The 19112-nt window shown below is 33.4% G+C and overlaps 1 protein-coding gene across 4 annotated transcripts in view; it reads right to left on the bottom strand.

Moving 5' to 3' along the window:
- COG6 (component of oligomeric golgi complex 6) overlaps positions 1–19112 on the bottom strand; it is a 114152-nt gene that overhangs the window by 74227 nt on the left and 20813 nt on the right. For all 4 annotated transcript variants that reach the window (XM_003913797.4, XM_009191817.4, XM_021929558.2 and 1 more), the window contains exons 5-11: positions 16479–16590; positions 14431–14513; positions 14002–14072; positions 11774–11867; positions 6760–6888; positions 6592–6683; positions 4270–4334 (exon numbers count right to left, since the gene is read on the bottom strand). In XM_003913797.4, the coding sequence (XP_003913846.1) occupies positions 4270–4334; positions 6592–6683; positions 6760–6888; positions 11774–11867; positions 14002–14072; positions 14431–14513; positions 16479–16590 (646 nt within the window). The remainder of the gene's footprint in view (positions 1–4269; positions 4335–6591; positions 6684–6759; positions 6889–11773; positions 11868–14001; positions 14073–14430; positions 14514–16478; positions 16591–19112) is intronic.

Here is a 19112-nt window from a genome sequence, read left to right as displayed (position 1 = left end):
ACTACACTGATAAATGCTTACTTAAATATTGTATCTGCCCTTAAGCTATTGCTTACATTATATCTTCTCGCTTTCCTAACTAGTTTCTAAATACAAATACAGTATAGACATTATGTCTTCTTCTGCCTATTTTACATCTCTGTAGCATCGGGTAGAACAGTATACACACAACAGATGTTTAATAAATGCTTTTAAAAGTTGAACTTTCTCTGTATTTAGATTTTGGCATATGTCATAAAACAACTATGATTTGCTAAAATGAGATTTTATATCTGCATATAAAAGCCTCTTAGATTATAGCAATCAATTTACATTTACATTAATATGTTTATGAAATTGGTTCATCTGTTGGTATAGGTGATAGACTATCTAACTACCACATACCATGGATCATGAATGGCATTTGAATTTAAAAAATATATTTTTCCATATTATAATTTATTTTTAAACCAAGACCTTAACAGTGACTTAAATTATATGTTATATCAATAAAAGTGATATTTTCTTAATTTTAATATAATTATTACAGAAAAATATAAAAAATGTTAATTGTAGGCAAACAGCTCTTTACTAGCAGATTTTAAACACCATCTCAGCTATATGGCCACCTGCCTTCCAGAATTTTGAGGCATCAAGAAAATTTTCTTAGTTCTAACTCCCTTAAGAAAGAGAGAAAAGAGGGGGGAGAGAGAGAGAGAGAGAGAGAGAAAGAGAGAGAGAGAGAGAAAGAAAGAAAGTGTTGAAAGAAAGAAAGAAAGAAAGAAAGAAAGAAAGAAAGAAAGAAAGAAAGAAAGAAAGAAAAATAAAAGAGGGAAGGGAGGGAGGAAGGAAAAAAAAACAATTTCCATCTCTCTTGAATACAAAGGTTTTGAGGGAAAGTGGCAATAAACAATACAACAGCTACAATACAAAATACAACAGAGAAAGGCTGGAACATCAGAAGACTGACAAATAATACACCAAGAATGCTTTGTTTGCCACACAGAAAGAAACACTCTGTCTTATGAGGGCTATATAAGAGGCTAACCATTTTCAGCAAAACCCAACAGTCACAGGAGAAACAACAAAAGACAAGAGAAACAAAAAGTAAAAAAGGTCAAAGAGACCAAAGAAGTGGTGGTAGCAGCAACTGGGCTGGAAATTATCACTGTGATGACAGTCGAGGGAAAAATCATTAGCAGAGCTGGAAAGCAGCAATGGGAATAATGGCTCAGATATAAAGTGTGTTGGAACAGATCCTGGCACATCATAAGCACTCAATAAATCCTAACTGCATTGTGAGAAGCAGCATCAACCATAAAGGCAGATATTAAAAGTAGCAAAATGGGCTTCAGGCACCCTGACAGCAGAGAAGGTAGGGAAGAGCTAAAAGAACAGTGGCTCTCCTCTCCAAGGCCAGAGAGAAAAAGTGAGAGCAAGAGAAAGAGAGTGGGTTTGTGTTCATGAAGGGGACATAGGAAGAAGGGAGGACTAAAAAAGATGATGATGAACTTCCTTTACCTTAGTATCACAGACAGCTGCTCAGGGTAGACATCTGTTCCTATGTATACCTCAATCTGAGGGCCCAATGACTATGTTGTGTACAATATTCAGCTTTATTTTTCATGCCATTGATCTTTTACATTATGCCTGCCTTCACAGAACCCGCCATAATCTAAGGTCTGTAGCATACACTACCCTAAAGTTTTTATTAAAAGAGAAAATTCAAATGATAGCTGGTAATCTATCAGCAATCTACAACATTCACATAAAAGAAGGATTTTATACCCATGGGCTTGAAAAAAAATTTTAATATATTAGTTCTGATCTTTCTAGCTACAATTTTGGAGTAAAGACATGTACAAAGTAATAGGGTTGATGCTGATGAGCCATGGATAGTATCCTCTACACAACATATGTAATATTAAACTTAGAGCACCAATTCTTTAAACTGGCAATAGATTTACAGATCTTATCTTAATGCATACATTTACAAATATTTAATCTACCACCTATGATGTTTCACTTTACTAAGACAAAGAAAAGATTAAACAAGGTAGAATAAATCAAATATATAGTTTCTCAAGGATTATCTCCCATTACCACTATAACCTTTTCTTTATGCTTCTAAAAATCAAAATCTCTTACTCTAAAAAAAAACCATTTCTACAAAGAAGAATAATGGACAGAAAAGTAGCCATAACATCCAATATCATATGTCATTAGAAAAAGTTTAGTTGCTTATCAATTAGGAAGAAGAAATTTTGTATGAGTGAGATTATAAAAGCAGATTGATCACTAGAAAAATTCAGAATTATAATTGCAAAAGGAAATATTAAAAGTCAAAATTTTTTTCCTCATCTAACAACTATATCACTGAAAATATAACCACCAAATAAAGTCATACAGAAAAAAAATTCCTAAAATAATGTAACACTGTCTATCAGTATAAAAGGAAGGGAAGTATGAAATTGCTAGATTATATATCACTATCAAGCTAATTTGATATGTAACTATTGTGAACACCTGCTAAATATTCTCTGGAGTATGCAATACATATTATCATCATATGGAAAGATTTCAAGTTTCTGTCATTTCAGAAAAGGAATTTTTCTTCATTTTACGACAAAAAGATACTTGTCTGCTTACTAGTGTCTTCTTTCCCTTTGGCATCTTATATTTAAATTTGCCAGCAGATCACAATAAGGTCCTACAATTGTCATAAAGATCTTTCTGAGCATGTACATTTAAGGAAGATGAAATGAGAATTTCTAAGTACATTTTAAAACAAAGGCAGACTTCAGTATATAACGTCTTTATCTAACTGGTGGGTATTAGTTTAAACATTTTTGATATAATAATTCTTACTCAAACCAGGACAGGAAACTGAAGAGTCCATTATAACCCTTAGATTCTAAAATTATAATATTTACACAATTACTTTTTAAAAAGAAAAGGAAAAGCATACACCTACTATGTAGCCACAAAAATTATAAATTAAAATTTTTTTTAAAAAGAAAGAACAGCTGTAAAAAGAAACATAATTACATAAGCAAGGAAGGGGGGAAGGTAAGGCAGATAAAGTAAAATTTATCTTTTACCTAGTCACTTTATGACTATATGAAGTTATAAAAAGGTATAAAAGCATAGCAAAATAAATCTTATTTTATTCCTCCTCTTCTTCTATGTTTCCAGTAACTGCCAGTATACAAAATAAACAATATTTATAAGAGTTATATATGTCTACATCAAACTATGACAAGTAAATATTTCATTTGGGAGAAATAAGTAAAATAATTTCAAGATACTTTGCCATTTATTTTCTGAATATACAGTTACGTCCTATGAGATCAAGTTAGAGTAACAGTTAAATTTGTCAATATAATCAATTGTCACAAAGTGTGTCATCTGAGATTTCCTTGCCTGGAACATATACCAAAAAAAAAAAAAAAAAAACCTTAGAAATAATATAAATTAATTTTAAAGTTCATTTCTTGAAAAAATTAATTAAACTTCTGGATTTCAATTTCCATGTACGAAATTGAAGTCAATCAAGGAAGTTGGTTTACGAGGAAAAGTAAACCAACAATTGCCAAGTATTCTCTAAATATTAATAGAGGAAAACAAAGGTATTTACCATCTGCTAAATACTTTGTGTCATAAACTATGTACTCCATCTACACAGTCATCCTCACAACAACCCTGGATGATAGATGTTTTAACATACAGGTTCCACGGGAGGATAATTCAGGCGCAGAAGAGTTAAGCAGATAGAATAAGTAAACACAATTAAGTGGCAATATGGGAATTCTAACTCAAATTTGATTCCAAATTCTGTTCCTTGTACTATAAATAGTATTGCTAATACTAATACATATTATTTTATCCTTGGATTAATCATTATTTATTGCTATAAGCAAAAACTCTTCTATGTTTGAAGCAATCAAGTAAACAAAATATTCTTAGTAAATCTCTCTGTTAAGAGTTCATAGATTTGCTATTTAAATTTAATAGATTTTTTTCTCAATCAAATAAGAAAAATTACTACAGGAAATATAATCTGTAAAAGATAGGTCAATATATGCAAACTATAAATATTACCAATTTTCTTTCTCAGAGAGAAAACTGGCAATTATTATTTTAAAATGTTTCTTATTAGTCTACATTAGTGTGCTAATTTGAAAAAATTATAGATTGTATTTGAGTTGGTATCAGTTTCTTAAGTTCCTACAAATAAGGTAATAATTTAACCAGGTACCATATAGCATATGTAAAAACAAAATATTTTACCTTTAGAGGCCTGCACACACCTTCAGTGATATGCCCAACAACTTCTTGAATATTTTCTTCAATACCTAAAATTAATTACTACATAATTAATATTTGTTTCCATATTATACCTTGCTTCATATAAGTTCAAAAAACAAATAATATATAATACATATAATTAATGGCACTAATAACTTTTAAAATAACCATAACAGGGCCGGGCGTGGTGGCTCACGCGTGTAATCCCAGCACTTTGGGAGGCCAAGTTGGGTGGATCACAAGATCAGGAGATCGAGACCATGCTGGCTAACACTGTGAAACCCCGTCTCTACTACAAATACAAAAAAGTAGCCAGGCGTGGTGGTGGGCGCCTGTAGTCCCAGCTACTTGGGAGGCTGAGGCAGGAGAATGGTGTGAACCTGGGAGGCAGAGCTCACAGTGAGCCGAGCTTGCGCCACTGTACTCCAGCCTGGGCGACAGAGTGAGACTCTGTCTCAAAAAAAAAAAAAAAAATTAACCATAACAATATTTTAGTAAGTTTGATATCTCTTGGGACATTACTAATTGTGTTAACATATTACTAATTGTGATAATACCTAATATGCATCTAGAAAGCCTTAATTCATTTGATTTTGAGTTAATAAAATGAATATTTCTTTGTGAAAAAGATTAAATTTATAAGACAGAGGAAAAAAAAGTCTGAAATGTATTCATTGAATGAAGTGATGCCAAGATGTATTAGCATTTATTTTACAAACATCTTGTTCCAGGCAGTACTGCTTAGCACATACACTGAGGGTATAAAGTTGAAAAATACACCTTGAAATCTTACAGAAACACTAGTATTTTCCAAACACCAACTATTTATCAAGCTCTGTACTGGGTATTTGACATTTACTGCTTGTAACCACCTTCATTTTTACAGATGGAAAAACTGAGGCCCAGAAGATTGAAGTCATTCCTATAGAATAACCTACTTCATCTAACTACAATGTATTTTCTTCCTTAACACTGCCTTATATATACTTTTCTAAAACATCTTTAAGGAAACACATTTATTTAAACGGGGTAATGAGAATAATAACAGAAAGAGAACCTAACAATGCACACTTTGTGCCAATCTAACATATGCTGAGTCTAATCTTGATACTGAAGAGTTAGAATCTATGAGGTTAGTATTACCACCATAACACTGACTCATCTTGCAGATAATGTGAACCACAGAGGCGTGTGGCTGAGCTATGTAAAACAGTCAAGTGATACCAAGCCACAGTGTCTCTCTTAACTTCCTATCAAAAATAGAACATTTTAAAATCATACATACACTAAACCCTCAAACTCTAAAACAGGCCTCCTTAGGTAATCACAACTAAGAAGATTGGGAATTCTGTAAACAAGACATCAGCAACTCTCAACTACAGTTATTTTTCTTCCTTGACATCAAGACAAAAATTTTAAGTACATTGTATATATGGTGATGTAGTTGAGTGTTTGTCCCCTCTAAATTCATGTTGAAATGTAATCCCCAATGTTGGAGGTGGAGCCTGGTGGGAGATGTTTGGGTTATGGGAGTGGATCTCTTATGAATGGCTTGGTGCTATCCTCACAATAGTCAGTGTTGCTTAAAAGTGTGTGGCACCTCCCATCTCTCTGTCTTGCTCCCTCAATCACCATGTGACATGCTGGTTCTTCCCCTTTCACCTTCCACCATGACTCTATGCTTCCTGAGGCCTTCACCAGAAGCAGATGTGGGCATCATGCTTCCTCTACTGCCTGTAGAACCATGAGTCAAGTTAAACCTCTTTATAGATTACCAAGCTTCAGGTATTCCTTTGTAGCAATGCAGAAACATACTAACAAATATGATAATTGGTTTTAAAATTTTAAAACAGGGTCATGAGAATGAAAAAAGAGGCTGGGTAGCAGAAATGAAAGAATTAGTAGCTTCAAGACCTTAAACAAGTCACTCAGCCTGTTTACACGCAGATAAAACTAAGATAATACCACCTTGTACCTTTAAAGCGTCATGCAGAGGATTTGAGATAATGTATGCTAGATATTCCAGAAATTTCTTAAAAGTGCCACAGAGGAGTCTAGGTTTGATATGAAAGGTCATTAGGGTTCACTATAAAACCGAACAGTTGAGTGACAGGACAAAGGTGATGGAAGAGAAAGTCTATTAGCAGAATGAGGGAGAAACCAGAGAAGAGAAAGACTAATCAGGACACTTATTGTACCATCAAGGTGTTTATCTAAGTGAAGAAGATGGCAACAAGAGTAGAAACAGAGATGCTTGGGTTATTTTCAGGATGTAGGCATTAGCAATATAACCGGTGGACCCACCTTGTGTAGTTACATGCTTTAAGAGAGCTTCAAGGTGTTCCTTTTCAGAAGCAGTAGCTTGATGGAGCCAAGCCAACATATCTCCCACATACCTAATGAAAACTAAATGTTAATGAAGATTTCCTTTGGAAAAACATCCACTCCTCTTCTGCTGTCTGATTACTATACCTCAATGGGTCATGAGAGTGCATTTCAATTGGTCTAGGTGTACCTCCGGGGCCCCCTCTTGTGAGCGCATCAATAAATCCACGAACAACTGTACTTCTTCTGGCTGTTCCAAATTCATCTAAGGTGTATCTAGAAGAAACAAGTTGTATAAAAAATGGTTGGGGTTCTTTGTCTCTAGTGGCTATATCAGATTTTCATGCAATTTCTGAGACAAGCAAGTACTTAAAGCTCTTTTAGGCATTCGGTCAAGCAACACTGCTTTCAAACAAGAAAAAAATATTTAAGAGATAACTTTGGCGCATTGAAAATTCAGTCAAAAAGTAAAAACTTTTACCCCTCCTAAGAAACAATGCTGGGATATGGGACTAAAGCAGAGGCAGCAGTAATAAGGGATAAAGCAATGGACTTAGTAAAAGTAGGAAAATCAAGCCAAGGTGGGAAGACTTAACTTTTTAGGTTTCAGTATATTCAGTATATTAGGTTTCAGTATATTTCAGTATATATATTTATAGTCTAAAACGATGCTCTACTGTTTTGCATAAAGCCATAACAGTTCTCAAAAGCTGATTATAATTAGAACTCTGCAATCCAAGGCTGGGTGTGGTGGTTCACACCTGCAATTCCACCACTTTGGGAGGCCGAGGAAGGTGGGCACTTGAGCCCAGGAGTTAGAGATCAGCCTGGTCAAAATAATGAGACCCTTTCTCATTATTTAAAAAAAAAAAAAATAGCCAGGCATGGTGGTGCATGTCTATAGTCCCAGCTACTCGGGAGGCTGAGTTAGGTGGATCCCTTGAGCCTGTGAGGTTCAGGCTACAGTTAGCAGTGACTGCTCCACTATACTCCAGCCTAAGCCACAGAGCAAGACCCTGTCTCAGAAAAAAATAAAAGAATTCGCAGTCCAAAAATTGAGATTTTCTCTTCTACATTAAAAAGTCTTCTTTATACATACTATCACAATTTATCACCAAAATTTGCTCTAAAAATTGCTATCCATTTTTAAAAGCTTATTTTGACTCCAATATTAGACATAATAGATGTTCCTTAAATTTACTGACCAATCACATATACAAGCAAATACCTTTTTAAAAAACATGTATTAAGAAGTCACCTATTATAATTGAAAAGGCATGGAAAGGCTTTCTAAGGTGAAGGAACTGGTAGGGAAGGAAAACTTTTAACTGGGGAACAGGACGATTTGGGATTCAATTTATAAAAAGGGCCTGGAGCTCTCTGTAGTACCCATTTCTTTGACTTGACTCAGTCTTGTTTCCCATTATCACCACCATTCCTGACATCCATCCCTCAATTGAAAGTTCTTTCCATTTTAAAAGTATAAAGAAAAACACAATATATTTTAGCAGTCTGATGTCAGCAGATTCTAGACTAACTTGTAAACCTCTAAACAGTATTCTACCATATCAAATTTTAAGAATTATGTCAATAACCTATTACCAAAACTTCCCAAGATACCCAAAATAATTAATATCTTAGGCTACATAGCTTTCTTTCATATGCTGTTAATTGGATGAAAAATCCACATTTTGGTAAACATGTGAAAGATGGTTTACTTCCAAATAAAAGAGAAAGCCTGTAGAACTGGCAAATAGCTATAAATATTTAGGAATATGAACCTTTTTTGAGGACTGTTTACTATTAACTAGACTATGGTTCTTTGTGTGTTTGTTTTCCATTAAAAAGAAATGGTTTTGAGATTCCCTGTGGTGACATACTAGTACAGAAAAGGGAAAGTGTAATATCCAGCTAAGTTTTGCTAAATTGCATAATTGCCTTGCATTTACTTTCTATTTTTTAAACAAATTAGAACCAAAATGCTCATTGCTATTTTTTCCCTCATGTTCTTAAATTATAAATCCATTTAGTGTGAAGAATGCCTTCTTTTAAATGATCACCTGATTCTCTGAAATATGACTGCTTATCACAGCACAAAATTCACAAATGTTTAACTTTTTAAGTATATAAAGCTAATCCTCATTCCCAAGACCCTATTAACCACAGTAAAAATAAACAGCAAAATTTGTTTCTAGGACTGTCCACTGGGACCACAGTTGTAACAGAATCCAGTGAATCTACTGGTATCTTAAATAGGGGGTAAATTACCAAGCCTGGCAAACACTGGAATTTCATCTGTTTAATACTATAAAATATCAATAAACATTAATATTAATGTCAATCCTCCCATAGAACAAATATAATTTAAAGCAAAAACAGCATAAGCCATATGAACCTTCAATATCTTTAGACATGAAACATCCTGGGAAGGCCCAGAGACAGAAGAAAAATTCTTTCACCAAAATCAGAAATTCTTCCAACAATAATCAAAATTCAAAATGGAGCTTTTTCAGGGTGAATGTTCAAATTATGTACATATTCTCAAATACCCCTAGTTAAAATTAAGTCTCATTTTAAAAATCGTGTTTTAGCTACCGTCAAAGAAATTCTGGTCAAAAAACAAATTAAAAGGAGAAAATTTTTTATCAAAAAGCAAATTAAAAGATAATAGTATAGAAGTGCCTCTTTGAAACACAACAAATACATAAAGAAGGAAGAAAAATCAGCATTGTACATATTACTACATTTTAAAATAACTTATATTCTAAAGGCTTACGAAAGGAAAGAAATTATCAAAATTTCTTACTTCCATTTATAATTATACATGATTTATTATTAAAAGTCAATAATGCATTAGCATTCCAGTTATATACTACATAAGAAACACTGAGTAATCGCAACTTTCCCCAGGGATTTCAATAATTGACATTTTTCTTGCCTATAATACTTACGTTATTTGAGACGTAATAATGGACAGTGAAGCTTTTAGCCATTACTTATTAAGTTCATGTAGTGCCATCTGGTGGTTAGCATGACACATTATTAAGTTTTCCCTAAATGTAAGGAAACTACCACTTTGAAAATAATTACTTAATGAAAGGCCAATTTCCTCTTTTTTAGCATTTATCTTGTTCTAATCATCTGGTCTTAAAAACTTACTCCCCCACTCAACTTCTAAATGTCTCTTAAAATCTTCCGAATTGCCATTACTGCCCCCTGCTTCTTAGCATATGCCCTTCACAGATAAACCTTCTTTGCCTCTCCATTATAGTTCCATTCTTTATCTTTCAAGCTTTTTCTCTGATTGCCATGTAGCCCTCAAATACACCCCTCCTTAGTTGACAGCTTTCTAGTCACCTCCTCTCAAAATAAAAATAATACCTAAAATTTAGTGATGTACCAAACATCACACTACGTGCCTCAAGTGAACAATGTAACTTAATCTTCACATCAAACCTGTAAAATAGGCACTATTATTATCTTCATTTTACAGCGAAGGAAACTGAAGTTTACAACGGCGTAAGGACTTCTCAAAGAAATCTGACTCAGGAGCCTACCTTATAAGCCATTTAATATTGCTCCTTTCCAAGTTTTGATAAAGAACTATAATTCAGTAAAAATTTATTTGCATAGCAGAAGTCAGCTGTTGTTTTCAGGTGCCCAAAACACACAAAGGCTTTTTTTTTTTTTTTTTTAAAGGTTAACCTTGTGAATAAATATTAATCTGCAGACAATGCAACAGTTGTTAAAATCAAACACCAAATGTTTTAAGTGCTAAAAGACTCATAATCAATGCCAATACATTAAAGTGAAAAAGTTGAGAAAGAAATTTCAAAGACCTGCTAAGCTGCTGATCAATGGTAAACATTAACTTATCATATTATATGCACAACATTCAGGGCTATTACAAATCCAGCTGTTGCTCCTAATTCAATAGCCAGGGCAAGCTTTTGCAATTAATTTCCCAAAGGTGCATGTTCTCTCAATGTATATCTTTGCATTACTGTTCCCTCAACCTGGAAACTGTTCTTCCTTTACTTCTAGGAAAATGCCTATTCAGCCTTCAGAACTCACTTTATACCTAATTCCATAGGAAACTTTCACTGACGTTCACTCTTTCCCCTACCTCAGAATACTTGAGCCACACAGCATCTGGGACATGACTTCTAGACTAGCAATTAGTATATTCAATTAAAATGCATTTGTTTATCTCCAGTTCCATAAAATAAAGCAGTCTGAGGGCAGTGCTTTACTGAAGCTGTGTTTCTAGAATGTAAAATGGTACTTAACACAGAGTACTCAGTAAGTAGCTCTGGGGTGTTATTATTTTACACAGTTGTTCAGCATTTGTGTTCTGTGACCTTATGATAGTATAAGTAGTGTTCCAGTCAGAAAGTAATGGGAAGGTCCTCTAAAAATAGTATAAGCAGAAACTGAAAGGGATGAGTCACAGCAGGATGTACTACCTTGGTAAGAGTCCCCTGGTTTCCTCTTTTCAGAATTAGTAATATCATCAACCCCTACATCTACCTAAAGCTTATGCTCATACTACTGTAGGCATTAAAGAAAGTATTTACTTTTTATTTTATAAAAATTAAGCGAATAAAATTAAAATATAAAATAATAAAACACATATCAACAAATATAAAATGCATTAAATTCTTATCCAAAGCATTACCACATAGCTCTTGTTTGGCGTCAATTATGAGATCAAAGACCTGGGCCCTCTCTTCCTAAATCCTATTAATAGAACCTTGATATTAAATATTCTTTTTTTCATCTCTGCATAACCATATTTCTCAGTCCTGGTATGACTTCAGTCTCTGTAGGGAAGGATTCATATAGGAGTTTTAGTTACTTACAATTCTAAGGGAGTTAATGAGATGACAGGGGAAAAGTCACTGAACCTCTATATAAATAAGAGGTAGTCTAGATACAGAGACACTTTGGTTTCTCTTTCCATATTGTATTCTATAGTATGTAAAATTCAAATAAGCTGATATCCCATGAAACAAATTCAAGTTAAGGTGAATAGTATTGTTGTAAATTATTACAAATATTACTCAAACTATTATATATGCTTTTGATTAATACTGATATTTAAAGTAAATTATCAAAAGAAAAGTAGGCGTTCTTTTTTAATTAAGAAAAAGTCACCAACTTATATAAGACAGGTCTGTCCTGCAGGGCTTCCATTGCCTGTGTCAATACTGGAGATACGTCACATGATTCTTGTGTCAATGTTCTGCATTCACCTGAAATATAATTAACATTATAACTTTTGTTAAATTCAGTTTAGATGTTTATTATGTCTGTTGCATTCCAGGAGTCTAAATTCTATGGCAAACACTCCATAAAAAAATTCCTCAGAAAAACCTAGATATACCAATCAAAAACTAATTTATACTGTCAACCAAACTAAAAAGTTAAGCTTAAGTAGTTATATAACTTTAAATGACCACATATGCTATCAGGTATACCCCAAAGCTGTATTTTATTATTATAAAAAACTAGAGTTCTGAAAAAACCAACCAATGGACAAGTATTTCCTAATAACTGCCATATGCATGACAGTATTAGGGAGGCAGAGAGGAGCACTAAAAATATATTATCAGTTCCTTCCCTGAGAAGCAATCTTTAAGCAGTTCGCTAAAATTGTTAATGTGGTTAACCAATATATAGTGATACAATTATAATTTCAAAAGAGTTTGAATTTTAAACTCTTAAAAATCTCTACACCAACTTTTCTTTATTGTTCTAATTTTATCTATAACATGCTCACAAGTGCCTAGTACATTCAAATTTAGAACTTCTCAGAAATTCCCAACCTTTGGTACACAAGGACTTCACACTGGCAGTATACTTTCTAGCATGCACTGACTGAAAACAAAATATGCACAGAGAATTGAAGACATCTTAAAATGTCTTTATAGTCTCCACAAGATAGAGGCCCACAGTTGGGAGCCACTATGTAAGATGTTGTGGAAGCACAAAGAAATTTGAGTCAATGTCCGTGCCTTTGAGAAAGTAGAAAACTAGTGAGATAAGACATATATGAAAAAAATACAATGAGATGCAACGAGAGAAAGGCAGACAACACTCCAGATGGAAGCAAACAATGTAAAGGAGATAGGTAGAAAAACAAACAGGTTTTAGAGATAAAGACTTAACCAACCAGACCAGAGAATTCCATTTGCAGAGCATAGTACAGGAGTAGCTGGTTAACTAAATTTAATTCCAACAGCTGGTTGGTAACACCTATTAAAATATGTGCTCCTGTTCCATGCTTGCTTGTTTTAAATATCTTCTCTGGTTTTAAAAGGCTATTTGCAAAATGTCTATTGAAACATTTTCAAACAAAACTAAAGCAAATAAAGTATTCCTGGTAGGCAAAATAATGGCCCTCCAAAGATGTCCACATCCTAATCCCTGGAATCTTTGAATATGTTACCTTACGTGGCAAAAGGGACTTTGTAAATGAAATTAAGGTAGTAGACCTTAAAATGGAGAGATTTTCTCAGATTACCCAAGTGGGTCCAAGGTAATCACACAGGCCTCACAACCTAAGTAGCTGGCAGAAAAGTGAGAGATATGAGATGGAAGATGAGGCAGGAGAGAATCAACATGAGAAAATGACTTGACCTGACATTGCTGGCTGGCTTGAAGATGGAGGAAGGGGCCGCAAGCCAAAGAATGCGGGCAGCCTCTAGAAACTGGGAAAAACCCTCAGTGACAGCCAGCAAGGAAACACAGACCTCAGTCCTACAAACACAAGGAACTGAATTCTGCCAACTAACTGAATGAACAAGGAAACAGATTATCCCTTAGAGCATACAGAAACAAATGCAGGTCTACCAACATTCAGATATTAGCATAGTGAGAACCACGTCTGATTTCTGACCTACAGAGGAGTAAGGCAATAAATATGTGTTGTTTTAAGCCATTAAGTTTGTAATAATTTGCTACAGCAACAGCAGAAAATCTATTTACCACTTACAACTTTACAGTTATGTAAACAACAAGAGACACCTAATCTGCTTTAAGATAATCTAGGGCAGAAACTGTCTTCATGTTTTTATTCTCATACTTAATCAAGCATACTGCTTGGCCGATAGCAGGTGCTCATGATACAAACACAAAAACAGTGTGTTCAAACGTGAAGTTTGTTTTTCTGTTTTTTAAATATTTTAAAATATTTAAAATATTTTTGATTACTAGATCAAAATGCATCAAAGACCAAGTAAAAATTTAAAAATCAAATACAATTACTATTTTTATTTAAAAAAATTTTTTGACTACTAAAATCAAAATATATCAAAGACCAAGTAAAATTTTAAAAACCAACTACAAATGTTCATGAATGTAGACAACATAAAATAAATCGCTTACTTTGAGCCCATCGGTAAAGTCTTTCATAAGCCGTTTCTTGAAGTAAGGCCATCTGTTCCATAATTTCTAAACTAAAAAAAATTAAAGATTTATTATAATTTAAATCTTAGTCAACAGCTACATCTAAGCACCTAATTATTTTGTTTGCATATTACATGTTACAGCATATTAACTTTTTATCATTTTATGGAATGATTTTTCAATAATTTTCTACAATTAAGTGAATGTCACATTTTAACCATCACTTACTTATCAACTGCTGTTTTAGCCTAAACCTGTCAGGGTATAACTTCACTATTCTCTAAAGATAAATAAAGATTAAACTTCTATTTCACAAAATGCTATATAGTTTCACAAACAATCTAGAATATCTTTAAAATTTTGGAAACATAAGCAGCAATGCAATTAGTTCAACGAGCAGTTACTCACCCTGCCGTTTGTTGATTTGTACGCAAGAGAACTTTGACATCATTATGAATCTGTTTTACTCTTCCAAGTGCCTTGAAAAACTCCTTTAAAATTAAGAATGTGACTTTATGTCCATGCTTCAGGCAAAATTACATTATTTAAAACTGAAAGGTCACTGCCAAGGACAAACAAACTCTTTCACCTATTTTAACGAAGACTTCCTATAATGATCTCAACTTTCTCTAAGTTTTCATAGATGATGTAACTGGTATTTATTCACATCTTAAGACATATTAACAAATTAATCCAGTTCCTACTACGTGCCAAATAGTGTTGACAGTTGCCAGGAATACAAAATTTATAAAGACAAAAATCCCTGTCCTCAAGAAGTGTACATAGTCTAGTGAGAAATGCAAAACTAAAAATTAGTAAATTAAAAAAAACATACTGTGTATTACACATCTTATTACTTAAGCCTGGCATTCTTATTGCTGAAGATGATGTTTTATATCTCTGTTGTATACTCATTCTTGCTCCCTCGTCCAAGAGTAGAATGCAAAGTTAAATATATAGGAGGTGACAGATGCCAAACTGTTGACTGATATTTAAATGTACTGGAGGCTTAGGTTTCAGAGCGCCACAAATAGTGTTCCACTCATGAAAAATAATGGATATGTTATTTTTCTTTGATGAATAAAGCTTAAAATAATAATAATAATAATCTTCCTTTTCTAATTTCTACCAAGGGGAGAAAAAAATGATATATCAAATATTTCAAAAGCACAAAGTTCCTCAAAACATGAGGACAGTACATATTAATACATAATATCTCTATTAATTATCTCACCTATTTACCTCTCTACACCCAAATGACCAGTTCCATTTTAGCCAAGCCAGTAAAAGTGATACCTACTCAGAGACACTCAGTGAGAACCCTTCCCCACCTCAAGAACCCTTCTTGCCCTCTGAGCCCACAACGATGACGACAGGCTTAAGTTTACAGTTCTTCCCAGCTAGAAGACCAAAAGATTCCTTTTTGGAAAAATTATTAATGTCTTCAAGAAAAAAAAAGAAATGAAACTTTTTCTTGTTATTTAACATTTCGAGAGGTTTTATAATACTGTCAGCCAGTTTGGAAAGAATGAAATAGCTTAAAAAATTAATTAGATGAAAAAATAAGCGATTTCTAACCCAAGGAAAGACACAAAGTTATAAAAGAAAGAACATTCAATTACTGTAATGTCACTGTAATGAAAATAAAAAATGTGTGGTAGGTACTACGGCTCAGACCTGTAGTCCCAGAACTTTGGAAGGCCAAGGTAGGCAGATCGCTTGAGTTAAGGAGTTTAAGACCAGGCTGGGCAACACAGTGGGCCCTATCTCTACTAAAAATTAAAATTAAAAACATCAGCCAGGAGTGGTGGTGCATGCCTGTCATCCTAGCTACCGGGGAGGCTGAGGTGGGAGGATCACTTGAGCCTGGGAGGTTGAGGCTGCAATGAGCTGTGTTCGTGCTACTGCACTCTAGGCTGGGTGACAGAGCGAGACCCTGTCTCAAAGAAAAAGAAAAAGAAAATAGAAAATGTGGTCTAACTGTACCATGATGTATGAAGGAGATAAAGAGAACATATGTGTGTACTATCTGTGTTGGGGGAGGAGACAGAGTGGGTAGAAGGCTAAATCCTCACATTTCACAATAGAGAATCAACAGAAAATAGTTAACATAGATAATCAAAGCATATTCTTTTTAGCTATAGATCTGGAATATAGAATTTACAAAAGAAGCAATTAATAACATTGATAATGGTTGGCAAAAGACCTAGAGGTGAGGAAGAGTAAAATAGGTGACATAGATTTTCTTTCTATAAGCTTTATTGACTCCGACTTTTCAAAAAGTACATGTATTACTTTGAAAAATATAATTAAAATACACATCTTAAATTTCCAAACATAAAAATATTCTCAGATGAAACTTTTTAAAATGGGAAAATAAAGCTTCAAAAACGCAATTTCTCTCTAATATCTGTAACTACTAAACTTTAAATGATTGTAACAGAAAGTCAGGATACCTCAGTAATGGGTCCTTCTCTTGTACCTCGGAGAAGACTCATTTCATCAGAAGTCAGTTGGAACTTGGATAAGAAGGCATCTGCCACTTGTGCTCTTATCTCTAATTTTTGGCTGTAATATTCAAAACAAGCAATAAAAGTCAAGCATCTTATTCAGTTGCATAGCTTTAAAACAAATTATATCTCAGACATAACTTTTTAAAACAAAGGTATGAAAAATTCTCAACATTTTCAAAAGTCTTGTTTCTGCCTCAAATATTATACTTTTATCAGACATGTAGGTGATAAAATTAGCTAATATTGTTCTATTTCAGATACTTGCACACAATGGAGTTGATCATTATGCAAAAGAAAAAATAAGTCCATGCATGGTCCCTGCATTACAAATTTGCAGCCACTTACAGGTACTTAAATAGTTCACCTTGCAGTTTGCTAGATTGCTTTAATAAGGGAGAAATATGTACCTGTTTTCAACCAATTTCTCTTCAGTCACTAAAACAATTCCTAGCCTTTTATGTTTTCACATGAAGTACATATCAAAAATCAAATTTATTAGTTTATGTTACAGAAGGTAAGAATGCCTTTATTAATTCTCCATAAATTGCTAGTCACATATCCACTTTTGTCTTCCCCACTTTTTCTTCAAAATATAGTAATAAAAACAACCTTTTAAATTATATTATCTGAATGCAACCTATCTAAACTAGCTGACAGAAAAAGGCACACTCAAGGACCTATGGGACTGAGTAGAATCAATACCACAGGCAAGTTAGGAACACAAATTACTTGAACAGAAACTCAACATTCCTGGTTTCTGTATCTCAGAACTGAAAATACATAGTTATAAAAGTATTTCACTAGCAATATTCAGAGAATAGTAATATTCCACAATTAAACAAATTTCAAATAAAATGAACAAAGATAAACATAAACACTATTTGTATAGATGATACAATGCATCTGCCATCTCTGTTTTATTTGCACCTTTGAGATGAGAGGTTTTAAATTCGAAGTTTATTGCTAATGCTCTACTGAATAAAGAAACTTACAAGGAAAAATCCTCCAGGTGGCAGCAGAGATCTGTTTATTGCAAATGAGAAATCACCTAATTGATTCTACACAGATTTAAATGTCATGTTCTTAATCATCTTATTACTGATGTCTGAATGTTATCTTAATATTTATCTTATTTTTGCTTGGTTGCTTTGTTGCCTGTGCTTTTGAGGTCTTATTCAAAAAATCCTTGCCCAGTCCAATTTCATGAAACAATTCTATATTTTTTTTTCTGGTAGTTATATATAATTTGGGGTCGTATAATTTACTCTTTAATCCATTTAGAGTTTGTTTTTATATATGGTGAGAGATAAGGGTCTGGTTTCATTCTTCTGTGTGTAGTTACCTAGTTTTTCCAACACCACTTACTGAAGACACTGTCTTTTACCCAACGTGTGTTCTTGGTGCCTTTGTTGAAAATCAGTGGGCTGTAAATGCATGAATTTATTTCTTGGTTCTCTAGTCTGTTCCATTGGTCTATGTGTTTTGACACCAGAACCATGCTGTTTTGTAGTATATTTTGAAGTCAGGTACTATATAATGCCTCCAGCTTTCTTCTTTTTGCTTTGACTATCCAGGTTCTTTTGCATTTCCATATGAATTTTAAGATTTTTTTCTATTTCTGTGAAGAATGTCACTAATATTTTAATAGTAATTGCATAGAATCTGTAGATTGCTTTGGGTACTATGGACATTTTAACAACATTAATTCTTCTAATTCATGGACACAGGATTATCTGCTCATTTATTTGTGTCCTTTTCAATTTCTTTCATCACTGTCTTACAATTTTCATGGTAGAGATCTTTCACCCCCTAAGTTTATTCCTAGGTATTTTATCATTTTTTGTAGTTATTATAAATGGAATTGCTTTCTTCATTTCTTTTTCAGATAATCTGCTGTTTGTGTATGAAAACACTACTGATTTTTGTATGTCGATAATGTCTTCTGCAACTTTACTAAATTCATTTAATATTTACACAATTCTACAATTTTTTGGTGGAGTCTCTAGGATTTTAAATATATGAAACAACCTACAGAATGGGAAGTACTTGCAAACTATGCATCTGGCAAGAAGCTACTATCTAGAATATATAAGAAACTCAAACATCTCGATAACAACAGAAAAATCTGATTTAAAAATGGGCAAAAGACCTAAATAAACATTTCTCAAAAGAAGACACACAATTGGCAATAGTTATATGAAAAAAATCTCAACATCACTAATCACCAGGGAAATGCAAATCAAAACCACAGTATCACCTCTCCTCAATTAGAAAGGCTATTATCAGAAAGACAAAAAACAACAAATGCTGGCAAAAATGTAGAGAAAAAAAGAAACCTTATACACTGTTGGTGGGAATATAAATCAGTACAGCCATTACGGAAAACAGTGTGGGGTTCCTCAAAAAACTAAAACCTATCATGTGATCCAGCAATACCATTATTGGGTATATATGCAAGGGAATAATATCAGTATGTTGAAGAAACATCTGCACTTCCATGTTTACTTTAGTGCTATTCACAATAGCCAAGATATGAAATCAACCTAAATGCCCATGTACAGAAGAATGGATAAGAAA

This window comes from Papio anubis, chromosome 15, assembly GCF_008728515.1.
Source record: "Papio anubis isolate 15944 chromosome 15, Panubis1.0, whole genome shotgun sequence".
Lineage (NCBI taxonomy): Eukaryota > Metazoa > Chordata > Mammalia > Primates > Cercopithecidae > Papio > Papio anubis.
The sequence above is the reverse complement of the archived record's forward strand: the minus strand, read 5'-3'. Positions and strand labels throughout refer to the sequence as shown.